The sequence below is a fragment of the Genypterus blacodes genome, unplaced genomic scaffold (assembly GCF_046128005.1).
Source record: "Genypterus blacodes isolate CSIRO-AG114 ecotype Tasmania unplaced genomic scaffold, CSIRO-AGI_Gbla_v1 ptg000137l_1, whole genome shotgun sequence".
Classification (NCBI taxonomy): Eukaryota; Metazoa; Chordata; class Actinopteri; order Ophidiiformes; family Ophidiidae; genus Genypterus; species Genypterus blacodes.
In genome coordinates, this window is record NW_027466939.1 from 214,451 (window position 1) to 238,803 (window position 24,353).

General features: G+C 47.0%; 4 protein-coding genes across 6 annotated transcripts; 2 read left to right on the forward strand and 2 right to left on the reverse strand.

The window, feature by feature from the left end:
- The first annotated feature begins 1,371 nt into the window (after positions 1–1,371).
- smurf1 (SMAD specific E3 ubiquitin protein ligase 1) lies at positions 1,372–14,593 on the forward strand. 3 transcript variants are annotated; one of them, XM_076164609.1, is made up of 18 exons: positions 1,372–1,640; positions 7,128–7,166; positions 8,151–8,259; positions 8,356–8,489; positions 8,599–8,664; positions 8,788–8,863; positions 9,092–9,303; positions 9,393–9,477; positions 9,627–9,773; positions 9,987–10,206; positions 10,645–10,748; positions 11,153–11,267; positions 11,356–11,534; positions 11,679–11,816; positions 11,914–12,034; positions 12,254–12,455; positions 12,824–12,908; positions 13,019–14,593. In XM_076164609.1, the coding sequence occupies exons 1-18, from the start codon at positions 1,586–1,588 to the stop codon at positions 13,116–13,118; spliced, it is 2,187 nt and encodes a 728-aa protein (XP_076020724.1). In that variant the 5' UTR covers positions 1,372–1,585; the 3' UTR covers positions 13,119–14,593. The 3 variants fall into 3 exon arrangements, with proteins under 3 accessions (XP_076020724.1, XP_076020725.1, XP_076020726.1); XM_076164610.1 differs by having other exon boundaries at positions 12,833–12,908; XM_076164611.1 differs by lacking the exons at positions 1,372–1,640; positions 7,128–7,166 and adding an exon at positions 7,196–7,717.
- A 658-nt stretch (positions 14,594–15,251) lies between these two features.
- Positions 15,252–16,683, forward strand: ndufa6 (NADH:ubiquinone oxidoreductase subunit A6). The gene is made up of 3 exons (XM_076164584.1): positions 15,252–15,426; positions 16,187–16,302; positions 16,439–16,683. The coding sequence occupies exons 1-3, from the start codon at positions 15,297–15,299 to the stop codon at positions 16,568–16,570; spliced, it is 378 nt and encodes a 125-aa protein (XP_076020699.1). The 5' UTR covers positions 15,252–15,296; the 3' UTR covers positions 16,571–16,683.
- A 435-nt stretch (positions 16,684–17,118) lies between these two features.
- On the reverse strand, positions 17,119–18,270 carry smdt1a (single-pass membrane protein with aspartate-rich tail 1a). The gene is made up of 3 exons (XM_076164585.1): positions 18,095–18,270; positions 17,778–17,939; positions 17,119–17,314 (listed from the first exon to the last, which is right to left on the reverse strand). Exons 1-2 carry the CDS (start codon positions 18,245–18,247, stop codon positions 17,805–17,807), a joined length of 288 nt encoding a protein of 95 aa, XP_076020700.1. The 5' UTR covers positions 18,248–18,270; the 3' UTR covers positions 17,119–17,314; positions 17,778–17,804.
- A 65-nt stretch (positions 18,271–18,335) lies between these two features.
- fam234b (family with sequence similarity 234 member B) lies at positions 18,336–24,286 on the reverse strand. The gene is made up of 13 exons (XM_076164583.1): positions 24,209–24,286; positions 22,398–22,931; positions 21,925–22,029; positions 21,640–21,807; positions 21,359–21,474; positions 21,095–21,245; positions 20,851–20,992; positions 20,109–20,303; positions 19,936–20,014; positions 19,675–19,842; positions 19,398–19,518; positions 19,060–19,286; positions 18,336–18,976 (listed from the first exon to the last, which is right to left on the reverse strand). The coding sequence occupies exons 1-13, from the start codon at positions 24,243–24,245 to the stop codon at positions 18,974–18,976; spliced, it is 2,046 nt and encodes a 681-aa protein (XP_076020698.1). The 5' UTR covers positions 24,246–24,286; the 3' UTR covers positions 18,336–18,973.
- Between the last annotated feature and the right edge of the window lie 67 nt (positions 24,287–24,353).

Consider the following 24,353-nt stretch of genomic DNA (forward strand, 5'->3'; position numbering starts at 1 on the left):
CTATGATTGGAATTCTCTAAGTAGCTGTGAATATACTCAGCAGGTCTCAGGGGTTGCAACAGCACTTTGAATAACATAACTGTTTGTCATAGACAGCTATATACACTGCTTACACATAGACACAAATGCACACACACACATAATCATATAATCATACCAACAGCTGTACATAAACGTTTTGGATCTAATGTGTGTACGTGCACATGCAGTATGAAGGAGAGCTGCCAACGCTTCTCTGGCCACCTGTGTAGTGTTGATATAGTTAAACATACCAATACAAGCAAACACAAGTAGGAGAATGACGGATGTATTGGGAGGGAAGATGAAAAGTGGGGAGGGCGAGAGACAGAGGGAGAGAGAGAGAAAGAGAGAGAGAGAGACAGACAGAGAGAGAGAGAGAGAGAGAGAGAGAGAGAGAGAGAGAGAGAATATGGTGACCCCAGAGGACTTTGAGACAAAAACATGGTATGTAAAAGGGTAAAATAACATGATTGTTTGTGCGACAGTGTATATGGGTGTTCATGTGTATTCTACCCTGGGAGTGTGTGGCGTTCAATAAGCTGTTTCACTGTGGATTTACTGTGTCTTTACAAGCTGATGAGAGGATCCATTGTTCTCACCAGCTAATACTTTAGCTACACTGCCAAACAGCCAAATCCCTCCAGCCATTATCCCAGGCCACCCGGCTCACCCTCGCCCTCTTAAAGACCATTTAAAGATGATTTTAGGCCATGCTTTACTTGACTCATATACATTTTTAGGCCAAATAAGTGCATTTTAAAATTTTCCATGCAATCACTAGTTTTGGGTCATGTCGGTATGTCATTTTCATAATGTTTCTAATTCCATGTACATGCAGTTCAGTGTACACAAGAGATTTCAGCTGGTTGCCTGTAGACAGTTAACACCACAGCCACTTATCTGGTGAACAACACTCATATATGCAACTATATATGCAACTATTCAAAAAGCAATTATTGATTTCAATGTCCGTGAAAATTTATTCTGTCATCTGCATATAAGGGAATGAGCTCCTGTGATTGCACTTCACCTCCTGACAGAATGTCCATTGTAATAAAGGGCAATTACAATGATTGATTTCTTTTGATTTAGTGCATTAATATATATAGTAGTAGTATATTAGTATAATAAAAGATATAGTACAACAATCCTGCAATAAATTCTACCTTTGAATGTCAATGTTTTGTTTTGTCAGAGTTATAAATGTAATGGAATTGTATGGGAATGCTCTTTACGTAACCTGGATGAAGAAACGGATGAGGAATGTCTTCCCCGTCGTCTTTCCTCATCTTCCCTGGAACACGCACGTTTTGCCGGGGGCGAGCACGTTACGTTATGCTATGACGTCACCACGCGCTTGAGTCTGCCCGAATTTGTTCTCCCGTGTTGTTGGATTTCGGAGGAGCGGAGGACTTTACGATGAAATAATACATTCTTACCCGTGAAGAGGACAAATACAAAACGGAAATTCTAATTAGTAACGCGGCCATCCTCCCGTCGAGTTGTGAAGCCAGCTTTTTGGGAGACCCCACGGGAAGTTAGTGGGTCGTTTTCCCCCGGAGTGATGTCGAATCCTGGGACTCGGAGAAATGGGTCCAGCATCAAAATCCGACTGACAGGTAAGCCCGGGGATCAAACCGGGGGCTCACGGTACATGTTGTGACTAACCGGAGCTGAAACGTTTTATTTATAACGCTCCGTGGCAACCAAACAAACCCCGGAGTGCCTTTGAAGGTTCTTTCTCTCAGCTCTCCTGCTAGCCTAAACATCCGGTTTTGTATGGCTAACCCGTTAGCAGCAGAGCTAGCTGGTTAGCCGCACTGGAAACCCTATTACCTAGAAGAGGACCGGTTCTTACAGCTTACTATTCGGTGTGTTTCGTGGGTTCTACGGCTCGGCCGCTGTAGTTTCCTTCTCATTGGACACATTGACACTCAAAAAGCCATGTTCAGAAACTTCTGCTACAGTTACATTCTTCGCTAGCTAGCATTAGCCGTAAGTAACACAGCAGATACCATTGACCGCTAACCTTTGCTAGCTACACCCATTTTCTTTGGCTGACCACCGGCCGAACCCGTCGCTTGACCCGGTCATGGTCGAGCCCCCGTTCTGTCGATGAATGCAACAGATGACTAACAGCCCCTCCTCAAATCGATTAGTGTGTATATTTGACACGGTAGCCTTGATCATCCATGTGTATTGATTAGCACATCGGTGTGTCGCTGTGGCCGCTCAGGCGTCTGGTTCGCTCAGAGAAGACAAACTTGACACATTTTCTCTCTTGGGGCTTATTTGACCCGGCGTTACAGGCCAGCCCCAGGTCTGTAGCGGTGATGTTTTTTGACTGGACTCCTCTATACAGATGGAAATGCTCTTTATGTGTCGATTGGAGTGTTGTTTTGGTTTACAGTGGAGACGGCAGGGTGTCGTGTTTACAGCAGGGCACAAGGGCAAGTCAAGTATAGGATGATTGATGGCAGTGCTGGCCCGTGTGTTGATGATGTGCTCCTCTCAGCCTAGAACCACTAACCACTTTCAGACTACTTACAGCTACAAAGAGAGGAAAGGGTTCAGTCCATCTCCATCTGAGTGATTTAGAGTCTTTTATTTAGGATTCAAAGTCTGGTTTGTGTTTCTTCCATGTCTTATTTTCTCCAGTTGACTTGACAAAGGGCACAGATTTTCCAGACAATAGACACACAGATCTGGCATGCTTCTTCCACTTGTGACTTGTTTCCTTCCCGTAAGTTATCAGTGGTTATGTTAAGTAGATGTTTGGGGATGAGTTTGTTTGAGAGTCGGGTGACGGAGAGGAGAGAAAGTGAGTCTGTATGGATGCTTGAGATAGTAGAATGTGCGTCTTTGTACATAGTGTGTCTTTGTACGTAGTGCATCTGGGTGTGTGTGTGTGTGTGTGTGTGTGTGTGTGTGTGTGTGTGTGTGTGTGTGTGTGTGTGTGTGTGTGTTAACCAGTGACTCATTATTTCAGTGTGGTTGCACACAGAGGTCATTGCCCCCAACTGTGCCCCGCCCCCACAGGTATGAGTGGAATTCTAATTGGGTGTGGAATGTGCATTGAGCCAATGGCAGTGCAATGCTGCCTGGCGGTCTGTTTAGTCTGTCAGAGTGGGGCTCTTTGGCCCTGTATCACGACTATCTGTGTGTTTGAGGCGGACCCAGACAGCACAGGGAGGCTTCACTCCTGTTTCACAATGCGGAGGACATGTTGTGATTACATGGACATGTTTTAGCGAGTCAAAACAGTTGTACTTTCTGTCTGTCTGTGTCATCGGCCGTTTGCGGATAAGCGCCCTAGTCGTGAGAAAAGTGTTATAAATACACGTCTGGTAGACCCACTCTGACAAACACTGTTGGTGGGTAATCATGCCTATAATAGATATAATGACATGTACTTGGAACAGGCAATCGGTGAGGAAGACTTGCTGTCCTGTATGAGACCCTATTATAGTGTTAAAGCTTTATACTCTGCCACTATCAACCTGCAAGGTATTGTTATTCTGAGGTCATTCTGTTACTAAGCATCAAACATTACATAACCATCATTTCAAGAACACCTAGACTCATTGTAGCTGTGTTATCATATCAAACAGGAATGAAATGCAGACGTTCCTTATATTGTGTAGACTTACTGAGGAGTGGAACTAGTTTTTTTGGCGGAAGAATTTCCATTGCTAACATTTTGTGTAAATCAAGCCTTTCCTCATAAAGTTGCAGCCGTTTCTGCGGCCACGGTCCGTTAGACGTACATCCAGGCAACGTGGAGGTGTGCCCGCTGAAGTTAAGTCTGAAGAATGAAGCCCGTTCTCTAGCAGTGAGCAAGAGAGAGACTGCGCTGCCTGATAACAACCAGGAAACTTGAAAAGTGAACCATAATACCCAACAGAAAGCTGTTTGGAGACTTGACTCTGTGGAACGATCCCCTCTTGTAGTGGGTGTGCTGTTTTATGCAGTTGCACAAAGCCGTTTCTGTCAACGTCCATGCCAGATAGGAAGCCTTGGTGTCGGTGGACCCCCGGACCACTTAGCGCTGTCTTCATGTGATACAACTGGGAAGTGGTTGCTGTAAAGGAAAGAGGAACAGCTTCACTCTCAAATGCTTGGTCTTTACCAGGTTGTGGCCGGTACGTTAGCCAGGTATAACCCAAACTGTCCAACCACAGGGAAGCGTCGGAACAGTTTGTGACCAGAGAAGGGGGTGAATACTTTGGAAAGAGAGAAAGGGGGAAGTCAACTCTGGCTGAAAAGATTGAAAGAATTAACCTGAAAAGAATGCAGTCAAAGTGAAGGGAAAGGAGAGGAAAGGAGGAATTTTGCTTACTTAGGAACCAGTGTAAGAACTTCTAATCTACTCACTCACTGAACCTGCAGCCCCCCCCCACACCACACACACACACACACACACACACACACACACACACACACACACACACACACGCACACACGCACACACGCACACACACACACACACACACACACGCTGATTATAACAGAATAATACTGAAAGATATTTGACAGAAGCAGCCTTTTGAGGTAGTGACCTTTTTAGCTTACTTGTGGTTTGTGTGTTAAGCCCTTTATTTTGTACTTGCTTAGCCGCCAGCACAGGAACCTATTTGTCATCTCCTGTGCGTGCGCGTTCCTGTGTGTGTCTGTGCGTGCGTGTAGGTGTATGCTTGTGCCAGGTATGTTTTTAAGTAGGTGACATATTTGCTTCCGTGCCCACCGGCCGCTGCTTTGCTCCGGGATCACAGAGACGTTCACACTGAGACTCACACGGCCCACTGTGCCTCTGTTGTGCTATGAAGCCTTCCACCACTGTCAAGATTTGATGGATAGAATTATGTTAAACACTCTTAACCATTTGTGTCGGCTTGGCCAGGTTGACTTAGTTCATCGTCCTTGTCACGTACATAAAGAATAGAAGTGGATTATTCTTTTGGTTTGAGCTGCACGACTCCAGCCAAAAGAACAAATTTGAGGTATTTGAGTATTTATGGGGAATGAGGAATTATGATAAAAATATGTCGCAACTGCATATTTCCAGAGCACATGCTATGCCGATGATGAAGTGTCTCTCCACTTTGATCATCTTGTGCTGCTGCTGTTTCTGTTTTGTGCCCGTAAGATTGGGAGAAATGAAATCCTCTCCTGGAGGCTCGCCTGCTCCGGCTCTCCAGCTTTAAACAAAAAAAAAACAAAAAGAGCGAGACCAGAGGACATAAATGCGAAGTGCCATAAAAAGAAAGAGGCACCGGGGATATTGGGAACAAGCTGAGCTGTTGCGGTGCACTTCTGTGACCTTGGCAGAATGAGGAATTTCCTCCTAACACTGAGAAAGGGCCCGTCGGTCACCTCCTCCTACAGCTGGACTGTCTTTGCCACAGACAGACAGCACGTCTACACACACACACACTCAGCACCAGGGTGATGTGTCTGGGAGTTGTTTTCTGGACTGGAATATTAGGAAAGTGACATTGACTGCACGTGAGGCACTGCAGTAAGAAAGGAGTCCTCCAATTGAGGAACAATTACTAGTCCTATTGCACTAAGTAACTGTAAACAAGTGTACTTCAGTTTGTGCTGATGTCATTCTCTCTACGCTGTACACCAGGCACGGGACTCTACAATCAATTCTGCTACCAACGGTGATTCATGAAGCAAATGATTCATGAAATGCTGCATCTGAATCTGATTGAGTTTAAATCTAAAGTCTGGACCGTCTTCATATCAGTGACCGATACAATAGATACAAGTCAAGCAGCAACACAAGCATCGAGTCTTTGCATGAAACAGGCAAGTCAAAGCCTCAATCACAGTCGAGTCATATTTAAACATGCATGGAAGCCTACAGAGAGAGAGAGAAGGAGAGAGAGAGAGGGCTGGACAGCTCGGTGGTGGCAGTGACAGACAGACAGACAGACAGAGAGAGAGAGAGAGAGAGAGAGACGGTCCCCAACTGGTAGTGTGAAGGAGGTCAGTGGGGACACGTTAGTCTCCCCTCTCTTTCCCTTCCTTCCCTCCTTGTCCTGGTTTCATTGCCCATCTGTCACTGTGTCTGTAGAGAAGATGAGGTTTGCACGTGGAATGTGTGAGTCAAGAGGAGGAGGAATGGAAGGGGAGGATGAGGAAGAGGGAAGGATATCCTGCAGTCATTCTCCACGGGTTAATCACAGGAAATAGACCAGGCTAGGCCAGACACATGTACCGCACGTTACCGCAGTCACCACATCCCACCGTGTCTGGCTGACTGGCTTCCTGGATAGCTGCTGACTGACTGGATGGCTGCTGACTGACTGGATTGCTGCTGACTGACTGGGTCAAACCTCCAGACAGCTCCAAGCTTTGATCACGTGTTTGATAACATCTCATTGGTTACTGATTCTCTTCTAAACCAAGTCAGACCTATACAGAAATCACCTGTGACTTCCTGCGCTGAGCCAGTGCGGCGCAGCAGCGGCTCACACACCTGCACAGATGTTCACACAGTCGCTGCGTCATCACCAGCTGGCTGTAAGGCCGTAAAAAGGGAATGCGTTTGTGAGTTTGAGGAAACGGTTGGGTAAATAAATGAATGGGAGCACTCCTGTTCCAGTCAGCCGTGTCAGCCGAGTTTCCTTCAATGTGCTCTAATCTAACAATTAAAGCTTGTTCTTCCTCCATGCTCTTCATGCTCGCTAATCACTCTGCTACAACTTGTGACTCTACAGTGGTTTGTCTTTGAGGAAGCGTTGTGGATTTCAGCGTTCACAACAGAGCTCAGCTGACCTGATGTGACATTGGCCTGCTGTCCTGCTAGACAGGCTGTCTGGCGCTCAGAACAAATACCAAGAAAACACACACACACACACACACAAACTCACTGAGTCTGGGTCAGCGTGAGCGCTGCACTCTGAATTCCCAGAGAAACAGGCTGTGCAGGGATTCTGCCATTCATTGTGTGTGTGTGTGTGTGTGTTTATTATTCTAACATCCCACTCAGACTGTTTTCTGAGTAGCACAGCATGCATTTGTGGCAGCCTACACACTGTAAGATACAGGAATTAACATATTTAACTGTGGCATTCTTGTGTTTTCTCTCTTTGCAGTATTATGTGCCAAGAACCTCGCAAAGAAAGACTTCTTTCGTAAGTATCTTCATCGTTCCCTTTTACGTGCCAAATGTCTCTATGGTCCATTTTGCCTTCATCTCACATAGACGGTGGTGAGGAACACACACCGGTTGTTTCATAGTGCGTCACATTATGTAAAGGAGACCTGCTGAATGGAGCTCCTATTGAAGAGAGGCTAAGCTTCTCCATGTTCATCTGTAGACATGTTGGCTAAACTCCAGATGTTGTAACCGTCTCACAGCATCTGTTTGATTACTTTGTGGTGAGCCAAAGGTGTAGTTAACCACATGCACCCAGCTCGCCCCCTCTGGGTCAGGATCCATCGATAGATCAATAGATGGTATCGCAGTTGGTTTAGAAAGAGTGCCGCTCATGTTCCAACCACAAGCCAACTCCTCCAGAGGTTGTGTGTGTGTGTGTGTGTGTGAGCGAGCCCAGACCCTGAGGACTCAGATGGTGGAGTCCTTGTGTTCAGACCTGCCCAGGCTCAGTCGGTCCAAGAGGGAAGACAGAAAAACATGAAAACATGAAAACATACCTGAGCCCTGTTCCACTCAATCACACAGGTGTGAGAGGAACACACACTGATCTGTATGAGCATGAGCAGAAGAAAGGTGTGTGTGTGTGTGTGTGTGTGTGTGTGTGTGTGTGTGTGTGTGTGTGTGTGTGTGTGTGTGTGTGTGTGTGTGTGTGTGTGTGTGTGTGTGTGTGTGTGTGTGTGTGTGTGTGTGTGTGTGTGTGTGTGTGTGTGTGTGTGTGTGTGTGTGTGTGTGTGTGTGTCTCTCTCTCTTAACGGGTACAACATTGCCTCCAAGCCTGTTGATGCGCTTTACTATAATTCATACACACACACACACACCAGATGCTCCTGAAAAAGTTCAACCAAACGCTGTTCACCACAGACAGCCTCCCTCTCTGTGGCCCGTCTTAGTAATGTGTGTCATAATAATGTCTTCTGTGTTACGTGGATTGCTTTGAAATTCAAATGTGTGTGTTCAGGCCTGCCAGATCCATTTGCTAAGGTTGTGGTGGACGGGTCGGGCCAGTGCCACTCCACAGACACGGTCAAGAGCACACTGGACCCCAAATGGAACCAGCACTACGACCTGTGAGTCTCCCCCTCCACACCTCCATCACACTGTGTTGATGAACCTATGAGCAGGCACCAGGACGCTGAGTGTGTGTTCCTTTCTCTTTTGTGTAGCTACATCGGGAAAACAGACTCCATCACCATCAGTGTATGGAACCACAAGAAGATCCATAAACGACAGGGGGCCGGGTTCCTGGGCTGCATACGACTGCTTTCTAACGCCATCAGCAGGTTAAAAGACACGGGATGTAAGTCGGCCTCCTTCACCGTTTATTCGCCCGTTTCTAAAACAACAAATGGAAGCGAGGAAGGCTTTTGTGTTACGTGTTCTTTATTTCTTACCTTGTCTCGCTTCAGACCAACGTCTAGATCTATGTAAGCTGAACCCCTCAGACAGCGACGCAGTACGAGGGCAGATCGTAGGTAAGGAGGCGCACACACACCCACACTTATTCACCCCCCACTTCAGCTTCTTCTTCTGTTCTGCTTTGTGGCGTTTCCTGTCTCACTCACCGTCTGAACTTGTCCCACCTGCTTGTGTTCCAGTGAGTTTACAGACGAGAGACCGCATCGGCAGTGGAGGTCCTGTAGTGGACTGCAGAGGGCTGTTAGAGAATGAAGGGTGAGCGTGACGCATCAATAATTCAGCCTATAGCCCATCTGTGTGTCAGCATGCAGATTTAAGAGGAGACAAAGAGTGTGTGTGGCAGGGTTTTGAGTCATTTGGTCTTTGGTCGCAGTCTCTGATACTCTTGATGACAAACTACAAAGCATCTGACGGATCATGTAACTGTGTGTGTGTGTGTGTGTTTGTGTGTGTGTGTGTGTGCGCGCGTGTGCGTGTGTGCAGGCCTGTGTTCGAGGGATGTTTCAGCGAAGAGCCACTTCCCTATTCAGACCCCACCGGGGCGGCGGGGGGCGGGAACTGTCGCCTGGAGTCGCCCAATCAGGAGAACCGTCTTCAGATGCAGCGAATCAGAGGTCAGGACTCCAGAGGTCACGGTCACACACCTCAGAACCGACCGCACGGACACCAACCGCCAGATCTGCCTGAGGGATACGGTCAGTATCCTTATCCCACTTGTCTTCCTGTGTGAGCCTCATGAGAGACGCACACGTGCTTATCATCTCCTGCCTGATTGTCGTTACAGAGCAAAGAACAACAGTACAGGGCCAGGTGTACTTCCTTCACACACAGACGGGGGTCAGCACCTGGCACGATCCTCGAATACCTCGGTATGATCGCACAATCCAACCAGAACCACAAATACAAACAAGCTGAAATGAACTCCAAGCTTAAATTAACTCCAATGAACTCAATAGAATTCAGTGTTAGACATCCAGGTTGCGTGCTGTTGGTTGATGTTTGTGCGTTCCTGGTGCAGGGACCTGGCCAGTGTGAGCTGTGAGGAGCTCGGCCCTTTGCCGGTGGGCTGGGAGGTCCGGAGTACTGTGTCGGGTCGGATCTACTTTGTGGACCACAACAACCGAACCACGCAGTTCACCGACCCCCGTCTACACACTATTATCAGGTACTCTCTCACACACACACACACACACACACACACACACACACACACACACACACACACACACACACGCTTCCTTGGCCATCAAATGCAAAGCCCAGTGTGTCCGGCATCACACTGGTAGACACACATCCATACAATTACTGTCTTCTTTCATGTTATCTGTCTTTCTCACCATCCTCTCCTCTCCTTCTCTCCTCCTCTCCTGCCTCTTAGCCAACAGTCCCAAGCAAAAGAATCCTCCCAGGCTCCCCAGATGGATGTCGGGGGTGAGGAGGGCGGAGGCGGCGGCGTGGGAGGAGGTGACGGCGACGTGGCCGTCCGCTACGAGAGAGACTTGGTTCACAAGCTGAAGCTGCTGCGCCACGAGCTGTCGCTGCAGCAGCCGCAGGCCGGGCACTGTCGCATCGAGGTGTCCCGGGAGGAGATCTTTGAGGTGGGTGGACAAGACGCCAACACACAAGCAGAGCAGGATGGAATCAGGGAAATGAGCCTCTGTCGTTATTTAAATGAAATAGCTACCAGATATTGAGACATCTTTGTTTCACTCAAACACACACACACACACACATAGGCCAAAACAATACACAAGAGCGCTCAGATTGTGGAAGAAGCGCGGAGAGACTGTGTGTCCTTTGTCTCAGATTGATACAGAGGCACATCCCGACTCACACAGCCGTCACAATAATGCATTGTTCCAGTGTGGCAGCGACTGAGCACAGTGATAAAGTGAGGGAGAGAACGTTACTGATCTGACCCGTCTGGAGCCAAACGCCCGTATCACAGGCCGACATGTCATCACTTCCCTCACGATGCTGTTATTGTGTGTCGCTGTATAAATATTTGTATGTTGTGCGTTCGTGTGTGTGTATAGGAGTCGTACCGGCAGATCATGAAAATGAGGCCCAAAGATCTGAAGAAGCGTCTGATGGTGAAGTTCAGAGGAGAGGAGGGTCTGGACTACGGGGGTGTGGCCAGGTAGCTTCACACACACACACACGCTGCGCTCATTTTGCACTCATTTGCCACACATGTCCTGTGTGTGTGTGTGTGTGTGTGTGTGTGTGTGTGTGTGTGTGTGTGTGTGTGTGTGTGTGTGTGTGTGTGTGTGTGTGTGTGTGTGTGTGTGTGTGTGTGTGTGTGTGTGTGTGTGTGTGTGTGTGTGTGTGTGTGTGTGTGTGTGTGTGTGTGTGTGCGACTGTAAATGAAGCTGATTCTGGAATCGGCATAGCAACAAACGGGACCTAAATGATTCTGTCATGCCGCGCTGCACTCACAGCTCTCAAGCCTCTTCGGCGCAGCAGTGCCGCTCTCCCGCTGGTTTGGAGTTGTTGCTGTTGGTTCTGGTTCTGGTAGACATTCATGTTCCTCTCCGTCTGCAGGGAGTGGCTGTACCTGCTCTGTCACGAGATGTTGAACCCCTACTACGGCCTGTTCCAGTACTCCACAGACAACATCTACACACTACAGATCAACCCGGACTCCTCCATCAACCCTGTAAGCACACAGGGACGCCTCACACACTAACAACCCCCCAGCTTAACAAGAGAGGAATCCTTCTCACTTTGCCTCTCTTACCTTTCAGGACCATCTGTCCTATTTCCATTTTGTGGGTCGTGTGATGGGCCTGGCGGTGTTCCACGGTCACTACATTAACGGGAGCTTCACGCTGCCCTTCTACAAACAGCTCTTAGGCAAACCCATCCAGCTCAACGACCTGGAGACCACTGACCCTGAGCTGCACAAGAGTCTTGTTTGGATACTGTAAGCAAACATACCTGAACACCCACGCAAACACCCACACAAACACACACACACACACACACACACACACAGTCTCCATGCTCTCACACGTGTCCTGTACTGAGATCTCCACATCAGTGTTGTGCTGTGATCTTTGATGTGCAGAGACAACGACATCACTTCAGTCCTGGATCACACCTTCTGCGTGGAACACAATGCCTTTGGGAAGTTCTTACAGCATGAACTCAAACCTAACGGCCGTAACATCCCTGTGACGGAAGACAACAAGAAGGAGTATGTGAGGTAAGGACATGCAGTGAGTTCACTCCAAACATCAGTGTTTGTTTTCAGGCCCGATATTAAAGTTATATGAAATCAATGTTTGTGTGTTTGTGTCCAGGCTTTATGTGAACTGGAGGTTCATGCGGGGGATTGAGGCTCAGTTCCTGGCCCTGCAGAAGGGATTCAGTGAGCTCATCCCCCAGCACCTCCTGAAACCTTTCGACCACAAAGAACTGGAGGTACGTTTGTGTGTGAAAAACACATCAATCATGTGTGTGTTAGAATGCTTTAGTGTCACATCTCATCTGTTCCTCTGCCCTCTCCTCTCCTCCCATCCTGTTCTCCTTCTTATTCTTCCTCTCCCCCTCCTTCACCTTTCTCTATCCTGTTTTGTCCTCCCTAACCTCACCCCCTCTCCCTCCACATCCTCACCGCGACCTCTCCCTCACCTCCCCCAGTTGATCATCGGTGGATTGGGGAAGATCGACCTGGCCGACTGGAAGGCCAACACGCGTCTGAAGCACTGCACCAGCGAGAGCAACGTGGTGCGGTGGTTCTGGCAGGCGGTGGAAGCCTTCAGCGAGGAGAGGAGAGGACGCCTGCTGCAGTTTGTCACAGGCTCCACCCGGGTCCCTCTACAGGGGTTCAAAGCTCTGCAGGGTGGGTCATGCACTGACACACACACACATATTCACTCACTTCATTCTCCCATTATACTATACCGTCTAGTTGATAGCTAGTCAGTGTTATGTTGCGGTACAAGCCTACACAAGCTGTGACAAGCCAGGTGGAACTCCAAACTAGCTCTGCAGATCCCACAGTCAGTCCCAGTCTCTGTTACATCAACATGGAACATGGAGCTTCAGTGCAGTGGGAACTCTGTAGTCTTTCTAATTCCTAATTCTACTTCTGCAATGTTGATTGTATACATCTTTCACTTGTACACACACACAAGAGAATTCACTCATAATGTACAATGCTCTGTGTATCAGAGTAGATCAGTCATAACTAGAATGTATGTGTGTAAGGCTCTACAGGTTCAGCAGGACCAAGGCTCTTCACCATCCATTTGATAGATGCCAACACAGACAACCTGCCCAAGGCGCACACATGGTGAGAAACGCACAAACTCGCCCAGCAAACGCTCAATACTTTTGCTTTCTGTTTTGCCGCTTTGTCCCAGTGAAAGGTGTGTTGCTGACTCACAATGTTTCTTTGTGTAGTTTTAACAGGATAGACATCCCTCCGTACGAGACGTATGAGAAACTTTATGAGAAACTGCTGACTGCTGTGGAGGAGACCTGTGGCTTTGCTGTGGAATGATGGCTCCGCCTCCAATCAAACACTCACGCTCGTACTCAACAATTGACATTTACATTCATACACACACACACACACACACAGACACACGCACAGAATAGATCCTACAGAGCGGCCAAGCATCACAGCGTCCCTTGCCACGTCTCTACGTCTGAACTGTCGGGGGTTAAAGGAAGAAGCAAGAGGATAAGAAAGAACAAGAACAAAAGTATTTTAAAACTTTTTCAGATACATTGAAGGATCATTTTTATCCTTCGGTTTTAACAAGCTATGATGTCATTCTTCAGAATGCCAACCACAACAGCAATTTTGACTCTGTCTGTCTCCGATCTCCTTTGAGTCTCTGGACAGGATCAGCCAATCACGTGAGACGGATTGTCTTTCTGTGGGGCAGAAAGACTGATGGATTAGTATTCATGCTTCATGTTTAACCACTGTCTGATATCAGAATGTGTGCATGTATGTGTTTGTGAGTGTGTGCATGTGAGACAGGGAGAGATTTATTTGGTTGTGTGTGAGAGAGAGTGTGTGTGTGTGTGTGTGTGTGTGTGTGTGTGTGTGTGTTTGTACGTCATGCATGGCATCTGGTTATTCTGTCGAAAGGATCAAACGAGCCTGCTTCTCTGTTTTGTTACGTTTTGTCACTTCCATTTATACTGGCATACACTTTGATATTGATTGTCAATGTCTGGTTTTATTATTTATTACTAAGTGATTACTGACCATGCTGCTATATACCAAGAGCCCACACTAATCTCTTCATCACACTGCTCCACCATAATCGATTGGTCAATTCACTCGCAACTCAACTAATCCAGGAAGTCAGATTTACTTCTCTAATAAATCCAACACATGTGGAGGAACACGTGTGTCGGTGTGTAAAAACATATTGTTTTGGCATTTTAAAATTCCCTGTTACACTTATTGAAGTCAAAGTGAACTGACCATCACGCCTTCAGTTTTGAAATAACATCCTTTTTGATATTTATTGTACTCTCAGAGGTCTGAGGGAGGGGAGGGGAGGGGGGGGCGTGACCTGAATCCCTTTTTTTTGAATGAGCCAGGAGGATAAAAGGACCGCGTCAGCAGTGGGAATTCAACAGTTGTATGTGACATGTATAATAAACTTTCATAACCCCTTTGTACATGTTCTATTCTCCTTTTCCTTTACAGTGGTGATGTTTCTCTGCCTGTTTTTGTCCCCCCCCCCCCTAGCTTGAATGTGAGGAAAGGGTTCCTTTTGTCTTGTAACCATCTTCCTCAAGACCACCTTGAATGAACAAATTTTTCTAGACAGTCATTAAGCCTCCACTGAATGCAATGAAATAGAAAACTAAATGTCGAGTGAATGATGTGGAAACTGTTGGGATATGTTGTAGATTGAAGTTGTTATGCAATATCATTTCAATCTGCATATTTTAGGTCCTGAGTTCACTGTGTAATGAATGCAAGGGTATTGTAACTTACTATGTACTAAACATTTATGGAAAAAACAGTGTAAATAAGATTATATTAAAAGAAAATGAAAATGAATGAAGTGTCGCCTTTTGATACGTGCATGATTCTGTCTTATTTAATGTAGACTGTGTTGTGTCCCCTGTTGGTTGAGGAAGACCAGATGATCCAAATGAATGAGAGTTGACGTTAATGTAAGAAGTGGAGTTTTTTTTTATGTAGCACCTCTCCAGGGCAAGAGTCATGAAGTGCTTCACAAATCACTAAAACATGTAATTAATGACAAACATCAATAAAATGCCTCTGCTAAGGTTTTACACCAAGAAAATATACAATACTGTCAAACTGATGCAGAGCTGGTAATACACCCAATCACCAGTGTGTGAAATGTTCAATTGAAATGACATTGAATTAATTCCGACTGAAGAAAATGTTAGAAACAGCATCAGACCCCGCTAGTGAAAATGTGTCTGTCACTAATAACTATGGGAACTAATTTTTGGGAAATTGTCACGTCAATCTCCAATAATGCTGAACTTTCCAACTCCGATTGACACATTGCGCCATCTGCTGGTAGTGTTTGGAACATAGTAGTCTTACCGCATTTGTATCGTTTTAAGTGCGAGGTCATTTCAGGCCGGAGGGTGGCAGCACTGCGCACACTAGCCCCCTCATCTACTCTTACAACAAGACGAAGAAGAAGTCCAACCGGAAACGGGTACAGTCATGGCGACGACCCGATCTGTAGCTGGCGCTGTCAAAGTTGTCAAACCAATTTTTAGCCGGGACCTGGGCGAGGCTAAGCGCAGGGTTCGGGAATTATACCGAGCATGGTACCGTGAAGTCCCGAACACAGGTAAGACGAAGTGTGCTGCGGCGGGAAGAGGAGGTTTCGGCAGCTGCCGCGAGCGTCAAGGTCGCGACTGCCGAGTGGACAAAGCTAGGAACCCCCAACAACCTGGACAAGTGGACTCTTTAAAGACATTATTGACTCAGTTAGCCGCTATAATCATGGACTAACCGCGGCCAGACACAATTGCTTATTTAGGAATAAGTTAAAAGCACGAATTAGAGCTTAGAGAGGGCGAGTAAAGAGCAGCGCATCCGTGCCGCTGCTGTTTGTTTTGGTCCGTATGCAGCTTTCATTATGTTGTATTTATTTATATTTAACTATATACGACACGTTAGGAGTTAGAGTAGGTGAGGAGCTGGCTAAACAAATATTTTAAATATTTCAGCTTTTTCAGGTTCTTAATGCAACACTGTCATATTAATGGAGTTGGAATTCCTGCTATAAATCACCACTACGACCTTTGACCTATTTGTCTGTGTATATATATATTTTACTGCAAGTCCACCAATCAAAGAGTTTGTGGCTCAACTTGCAGTCAAATCGAACCAGTGACTCTTCTGAGTTTGAGATGCCTCCATTCCAACGCTGTTTCTTGCTGCGTCTTACAGGGGAAAGTTCGATGTTTAGTGGTCCAAAACACCAAACCTGTCCATCTGCAGCTAAGCATCAATTGAAACATGTTCTCCAAAGGCCTTCTCCTGTTCCTTTGTACAGTGTTTCTAAGTCAGCCTGCTGTGTTTTCTGTGCTTGATCTCCTCTGCAGTGTCGATGTTTCAGCTGGACATCACGACACGAGAGGGACGAGAAAAAGTGAGGGAGCTCTTCGACAAAAACAAGCACGTCACCGACCCTCGTGTGATTGACATGCTCGTCATAAAGGTAAGATTCATCGCTCGGCGCCATCATCGCCTCCATCCTCTTCCTCTCATCATGAATGAATGTTACGTTAGATAAATGCTGTACTTTTGTGATGATGTGTCCTTCATTTGTTTTGTTTTTTGACCTTGATGTCCAGGGTAAACTGGATCTTGAGGAAACTATCAACGTGTGGAAACAGAAGACTCACATTATGCGCTATTTCCAAGAGTCGGAGGAACCTCGTCCCGTTGACTTCCTGTCCAAATTCTACAAGGGCCACAACCCGTGAAGTCTGTACAGTATGTTAGCTGAACCCTGACCTTCCTCTTCTGCTTATGTCCTGTGTGACAGATGTTCCCCTTGACTGTAAATACACACAAAACATTGACAAAAAATTGGACTGGAAATGTTTTTCTTTGGGGTGGGGGGGACCCGAGCTTAAATGGATCAGTGTCCGTGGTAGGAGGCCTGATTCCATTTTCTGGGTTTACTGTGAAACCATTTAGGGAAATTCTGAGTCACTTAACTGTCAAGCATATTCAAAACGTTTAACACCTTACTTAGGTAAACATGAAAATGAGTGATTATCACAAAGAGTTGCATTAATTCAGGGGCAGAAACCTGATCAGGGCGTCCTAATGTGTGTGTGTGCTGGGTCTGAAGGGGTTAAATAAGATTTTTGGGTGAAGTATTCTTTCTAATTTTGTGGTCTTAAATGATCAAATTATGATCAAAGTCATGCAAGAACACTCAAGCCTGTCTTTTCAAAGTTGTTCAGCTTTTCAAAGGAAGTCTAAATGTGTGGAGAGAGAGAGAGCCAAAGCCAAGGCAGCCATGTAAACCCGTCCCCCTCTTTATTAAGACACACTTGGTGCCTGCAGATTACAGCATGATGTAATCACACTCGGGGAGCACAGACTCTAAACCAGTAACAGTAAAAAACCCTGAATCCAGGAGAGGCAGCAGTGACTGAAGAACAGAGCAGAAGGCAGAACTCCGTCTCTGCTCAGAGGCTCGCTGACAATGAAGCCATCTGTGGAGGAAAGAGCAGAATTGAAGGGCGACTACTGAGTGTTCTCTTATTTTTAAAGGTTTCACATCTCTTTACATTTGTCTTCCAAGACCTCTGCAAAAACAAACAAGAGCAGTACAATGAAACTGTTAATGCTGCAGATGGTGAAGACTACAAACGCCTATGATTTTTCTCCTTATGACCGAAGACTTAGTTTAAGAAGTAGACAATCTTGTAAAAGTTATATTTTTATTATTGTATATCTATCTTGGAAGTGAATGTGTAAACTGCTGCTTCATTTTGCATCAAATTAAGAATATTTCAATTCACTAGGACAGAGGAAGACTAAGCAGCATTGTTGATGATGAGTAATCCCACATTTTTGGCTTGTAATTGAACGCAGCACCAGTAGATCCCGTGTCTGTCTGAACACCCTGTCCCTCTCTGGTCTAAGTCTGTTCTTCCATATCTTAAGTTCATCTACCTGGGGACGAGGAAGCGTTCGGTCTCCTCAGTCATCATCATCATCCTCGATGACGAAGATGTCATGCTCCTCCAGCACCGCGGCAAAGTTCTTGCTGATCAGAGTCCCCACATAAAAGGAGGGAACCGCGACCACCGCGATCCTGATGAGACCAAAGGCGGTCTGCAGCCCCACAAACCCCCCCAGAGACCAGCGGGTTAGTTCATGAGCAGAAGCCTGCCAGAGGTTCACTCTCAGTAAAGTTACAGCACAGTAGCGCTACATGAGGCTTGATAGTTTAACGAGTGAAACGCCGACTAATCAAACTCGCCGCTCACCTTCTTCGGTTTGGTCAGAATGGCACCGGACGACGTGCACACGGCGGTCCGGCACAGAGTCACGGTCTTGCCGGGTCCGTTGGCCGGTGTCAGCGGGGACATGTGGGCGTTTCTCGCTGTTAGTCTGACCAGGCGACCGAGGCCCGACGCCATGTTTGCGGTGTTTGATGCGGCAGCAATGCGGAAAAGCTCAGGAATTTGGGCGTACAGGTGCAACAGCGACCCCTGGCGCCGCCCTGACGCACTGACCCGAGAACTCAAACACCACACCGGAGTTAGTTTTCATTCTTTCCTTTATGAAACCTTTAGCAGCCACATGAATTGAAACAGCCATTAGTTCTAAAGTTACAAAATGTTAAAAGTGAAAGCAAATCAATAAATACTGTACAACAATAACATATTAAAAACATAGCTTAGTTATGTGCACTCTTAGTGGTGGAAGATGAGATCACAGACACATCTGTAACATCTGGCCTGGTTACATTCATATGAGAGCTGCATACACACACACACACCTTCCTCCCTCAGCATTATTGTGCTTTGCCGTCATGATGAATAAAGTTTTGTTCTGTCGCACTGAACTCTTAAACAATGACTCAAATACATATGTTACACTTTCAAAATGTACTTTAAATAATTTAAATAAGCATTTTCATTTTACAGATGATATAAAAACAACTTGGTGAGCAGAACAATAGAAACAAATCCTCCTCCTACAACTAATCTACAATCTAAAATGGTCAAGTAATAGAAATTCATACTTGGTAAACAAAACATGAACTCTTAGTGCAGAGTGATCCTCAGCTCCTCCTCCTTTAGTGACTGAGTCCCTTCAGTCGTACCTTCTGTGACACACAACATGGGTGCAGTGGTGCTTCATCACTACAAGAGAACCACTTAAACAGGTCAGTAATCAGGTTTAACTCAGTTGTGTCTTATCGTATCACACTCACGTCCTTACTCACCTGGTGTACGAATGACAGTTGCTTGAAGAATTTGATGACCGCGAACGCACCGGGCTTAACGGCCCCCCCGGCCTTTTCCCTCTGCCCCAGTCTCACGATCCGTCCTTTGGCGATGGCAGCTTTCAGGCTCGTGCTCTTGACGATCCGAGCACCGGGCTCGGAGTCGAGCGTGGGCCGGGACGATACGGTGATGTAAGAGGCGTCCTTCAGTCGCTCCTGGTAACTGACTGGACACACAACAAACCCAACAGGTGAAAACCCTGACGTGATCAGAACAGACGGGTGTTGTGAAGATGTATTCTGGCATTAACGTGACTTTGAACTCCATGACAGTTTACCTGCAGATGTGACTGCGGTGTCTGTGGTGCTGGTGAGCTCCAGGAGGATTGTGGGAAATGCAGGATGCAGCAGGAACAGTTTTCTGATGAGGGGCTCCCCTGCAGCAAAGCCTGGTGACGCCTACACAACCAGTGTGGAGAGTTAGGCTGCATTCTGAGACGACTTTCATTTAATGGCTCCATTTAAAACTGAACTCTACACATGATTGACACTTTCAATAGAAAATAGATCAACCATATCGATCCAGATTGTTGTCATTATCAACAGCAGACTCACGGTTGTCTTGGTGTCGTTTGTCTGTGGTTTGATCGGCTCGCTGGCCCAGAAGAGGAAAGCCGAGAGGTTAGCGGCGGTAGAGATGGCTGAGCTGTCCACAACAAGACGAGGACACACAAACTCAGCCGTCCAGAGGAGGTGTCCGTTTGCTCCGTCCACAACCTGCGCCTGAGAGAGAGAGAGAGAGAGAGAGACCAACAGAAGAATCACAGGAGGAAGAGGAGGAGTTTAACTTCATGTAAGTCCTGTCAGATGTTTTACCTTCATGACTCCGTTTGCTGAATGCTGAAGGAAAATATCCAGGATTCCATCATCGTTGAAGTGTCCAACAGCTGGTTGACTAGGACAGATAAAGGATTATTAGGTGACGTGTCACATCTCAGCATCAGAAACTCTTAACTCTTAACTCTGTGTGTGATCTCCCTGTGCCGTACCTGTGGATGGGGGCGGAGCTTATGGTCCATTCTTTACGCAGGTCTCTCTCTCTGAGCACCGACAGTCTGCTGGAGCCGGACACCAGCACCCAGTCTCCCTTGGTAGAGTTCAGGTTGGAAACAGTGTCCAGACTGTTGTGGTTGTTGCTGTAGCCGGCCACAAGGGGGAGCAACATGCCAACGCTCTCAGATCCTCTGGTGAGCAAGAAATACACATTTGGGTTCAATTAAAACAGGATATTGACAACTTTATATGTTGTTTAGAGATATCGCAATGTATTTCAATTGACAGATATCATATAACGGCAAATCCAGGCCACAAACACAAACTCAGGAAGGTTAAAAAGCTAACATTATGCTCTCATTTCTAATTGAACTGTAACTGTAGCTCACTACAGAACAGGCAGCACAGTTTGGAGTTTCCTTCATGTTCCTAAATGTGACAGACAGATAGAAATGTTCTCTTCCCTGCACTAACATCGGTGTGAACGAGGCGTGATGGAGAAAGGGAAGAATATCAGTTACAGCGGCAAACAGCTTGTTCCAACGCCACAGATAGAGATCAATCAGTCCTGAAATATCAACAAATACAGGATTTCACAGGAGAAGCGAGCAGAATAGCCTCCCTCCTACTTCTACTTCCACTCTTAACTACTTGTCCTTGTATCTCCCACAAACCAAAAGATTCCAGGTTTATTGTTTCGCAGACAAAGGAGGATCTGCGTCGCTGGCTGAGCCGTACCTGTAGATGCGTATGAGGGAAGAGGAGTTGGATTTCTTGAGACCCTCCCAGCCCGGGTCCTTCTGTGCCAGGGCTGGAGATCCGGGCCTGTTGCCGGTGCTACGGATGTAAAGATCACACAGAGAGATCGCCTCCACGTTTCCTGAAGGAAGGCAGACACAGTGAAGTATGTTAAGATTTAGGCTGAATACTTTCACGGAACTGGGCAGACTGGAGTGAATCGGGCCCTGGTTGATTAGTTTACCGAGTCCAAACAGGATGTAATAGGCCCCTTGTTGTGTCTTGTGCAGCAGAGGGCCGATCAGCTTTCCAGGTCCGGTGAGGTTGAACGGGACAGGAGGTCCAAGCGTTTCCCCGTTCAGCCCAGAGATCAGAGTCAAGGAGAGATCTAAAGACTGAACAGGAGGAGGAAGATGTGAAGATGAGGGAGAGACGATGATCACCATCACAGCAGCCGATCAGGTAATTGACGGTCCCCGGTGAGGCGTGTGTGTAAATGGAACTGTACCTCGTCTGCAGGCAGGGTGGCTATCAGCAGGTCTGGCACCGAGTCACCCTGCAGGTCTGGGAGCAGCACGGCCTGGGACTCGATATTCTTCAGCGGGGCCGACCACAGCTTCTTCCCTGGAGAATGTAAGGGGAAACTCGTTTGTCCCGATTGTGAGTGATGTGGACAGATGGTGTGTCACATTCCTCTCAGAGTGATTAGAGAAAGAGCGACCGTTCCAGTTCTCCTCATACAGATGTGAACAGCTGGGGGTGGAGCTGCTCGTGTTCTCACTTACTAACCTGTGGTGCCGTTGACGGCCATGATGACAGATTTGCAGATCAGGAGACACACGGGCGAGGGTTGGGCGCTGAACTGTAAACCACACTGGATGTACATCACCGTCTCCCGCATGTTCCACCTCCACAACAGCTGGCCACTGATGGCGGACAGGGCCACCGCTCTGTAAACTGGGACAAGGAAAGGACAGCGAGACGACAGGATGAATCTGGGTTTGGGTTCTCTGCTGCAGCGTCTCAGGAGTGGGAGGATGACATGAGCAGAGGAGTGAGATGGGTGGTTGTTACCTTGAGTGCGATGGGTGTCGTTGGTCCATTCAGTAACGCCCAACAACACATCTTCAACTGAATCGCCGTCAACATCCCATAATGCCAGTGCAGGTGGGGTGACGCCTAGACAGAGAAACACAAACAAAGATGAACACCACCTTCGTGTGTGTGTGTGTGTGTGGCTGAACATGATGTGCAGTTCAGTCTTTCTAAAAGTCTATCTGACTGGACGACAGATTTGGGGAAACTCCAGCCTCTGTCACCACGACAACAAGGCAGATATTAATTATTGTATGTGGATAATAAAACAGTAACATGACTCTAGCAGAGCGTGCTGAGACAGATCACAGGGTGCAGCCATGATTACAACATTCTACATCCGTTCCTTCTGCAATGCTTCCTTTTGGCTTCACACTTCCAGTAAATGATGATAATCTGAGCCTCGATCAGCTGAGCGGGGTGTTATTATAGACTTAAACAGCTTACTGTACCTCCAGCCTCTCCCAGTGCTCTTTCCCATTGCGGCCTCTTCTCCAGGACTTCTTCCCGGCACGGAATCAGAAAGGCGCACAGCAGCACGAGCAGCATGGTGCTGACCAGCGGCACCAGGAAGAACGCAGCCCGAGCGGCGTTCTTCATCCTCAACCTCTTCTCGTCCGCCTCAGCGGCGCTGACCCCCAGCCCCACGCCCCCCAGGGCCCCTCTGTCCTCCCCGGCCCTGTCCCTGTCAGAGTCCCTCTGGCTCCAGTACTGCATTCCTTTCATGTCATCTCTGCCTTGTCTGAACTTGCTGGGGAGTCGCTCTCTCCACTCGTCCTCCTCTTCCTCCTCATCTTCCTGGGCCTCATCTTCGGCGCCGACGTGTCTTCCAGGTCTGCCGCCACGCAGCTTGGAGGAGCCGAGGCAGCCGTCCCTGCCCATGCCGTTTCTGGGGTAGTTGAGTACCAGGTCATCTTCCTCGCTGTCGTCCTCGCTGTCGGCCTGGGTCAGAGGGTCGTACTCCCCCAGCTCAGAGCCCTTCTTCCCTGCACAAACACAGAGGCTGATGAGGAACTTGCACTTGTTTCAACTGTGTTCACATTGTCTTGCGTTAAGTGGTTGATACACTGATACTAACAAGGGTGCAATGAGGGTGTAACATTCATTATGAATCCAAATCTGCCTCTTTAAATCAGTCTTTGAGATTGAAAACACTGATGGAGACAGTCTGAAGTCTCTTCACAATTAGATGAAGCTGCAATATTGTTGACTGTTCTTATTTTAGAACATTTGAAACAGTCCTGTCGTCTATCTTTCAACTGATATGAGAATTATAATAGGGGAAGCTTATTAATGCACTATAGTTTAATACTGTGACAGGCTAGTCCGAATGACAGACATGCCAGATACAAACTGCCAAAGACAAACACGGGTGATACTTTAAAGGTTATCTTAATACATTTAAGCTGTAATCGTACTGTTTATTATCCAGTAGCAGGTCTGTTTGTTTAGCGGTTACAGCGGTGCATTAGCAGCTAGCTGATACGTGCCAGCTCGCATCCAGCACCAACTTATCTGTGACATCATTCCAAACAGACAAACACTAGACAGACATATGACGGAAGAATCACATTGGTGTGTGTGTGTATATGTGTGTGTGTGTCAAGTCAGCAAATGACAACAAGTAATCAATGGTGGAAGCTGAGCAGCAGAGGGGCACTGAGGTGTTCTGCACACATTAGTGTCACGGGGCAATCTGAGTCCACATCTTCTCGTGAACGCGCGCGCATTGCTGCTCTTTACTTTCCGCATGTTTACGTCGGTATTTCGTGAAGTGATTCGCGTTTATTACGACTGACACTGCCAACATTCTACTCCTACAGTATCCTGAATAATACATATTAATATGCGGTGTCGTCACAATTTCTTTATTTCCACTGTGATCCTCACAATTGTTAGACAGATATATGCAACGCGTTTTTAAGTATACGTCTTTTTCTTAGCACAAATGATGCGTTCAGTGCCCTCTCCTGAGGTGTGCCGCTGTAGTGTTGGTGGTGGATGGACATATTCAGGCTACGCATCCACCGAAAGCGAAACCCCGATGTAAACAAGCGCATACTAAGGAATAGGTAGAAACACGCGTTCATGAGATATCAGGTCAGATTCTCCCGGGGAAACGGATTTCGCCAGAACACCGGCAACATAAACCAGCCAAACTGGCTCACTAAGCGAATTATCTTCTTCACGCGTCTAAGAAAGGAAACACTGTGTCCCTTCACCTGTTCTCTGTCTCGTTTAGATGTGTTTTTGCGCATCTTACCTGGCAGTTTGAGGGCGCGGGACAGAGCTGCAGCCATTTCTCTTTCTAACGGTACGCGAATTTATCAGTTTTAGGCGAGTATCGGGCATTGTATGAATATTCATAAATACCACTGCATGATTGGCTGAGCAGATGTGACGTCACA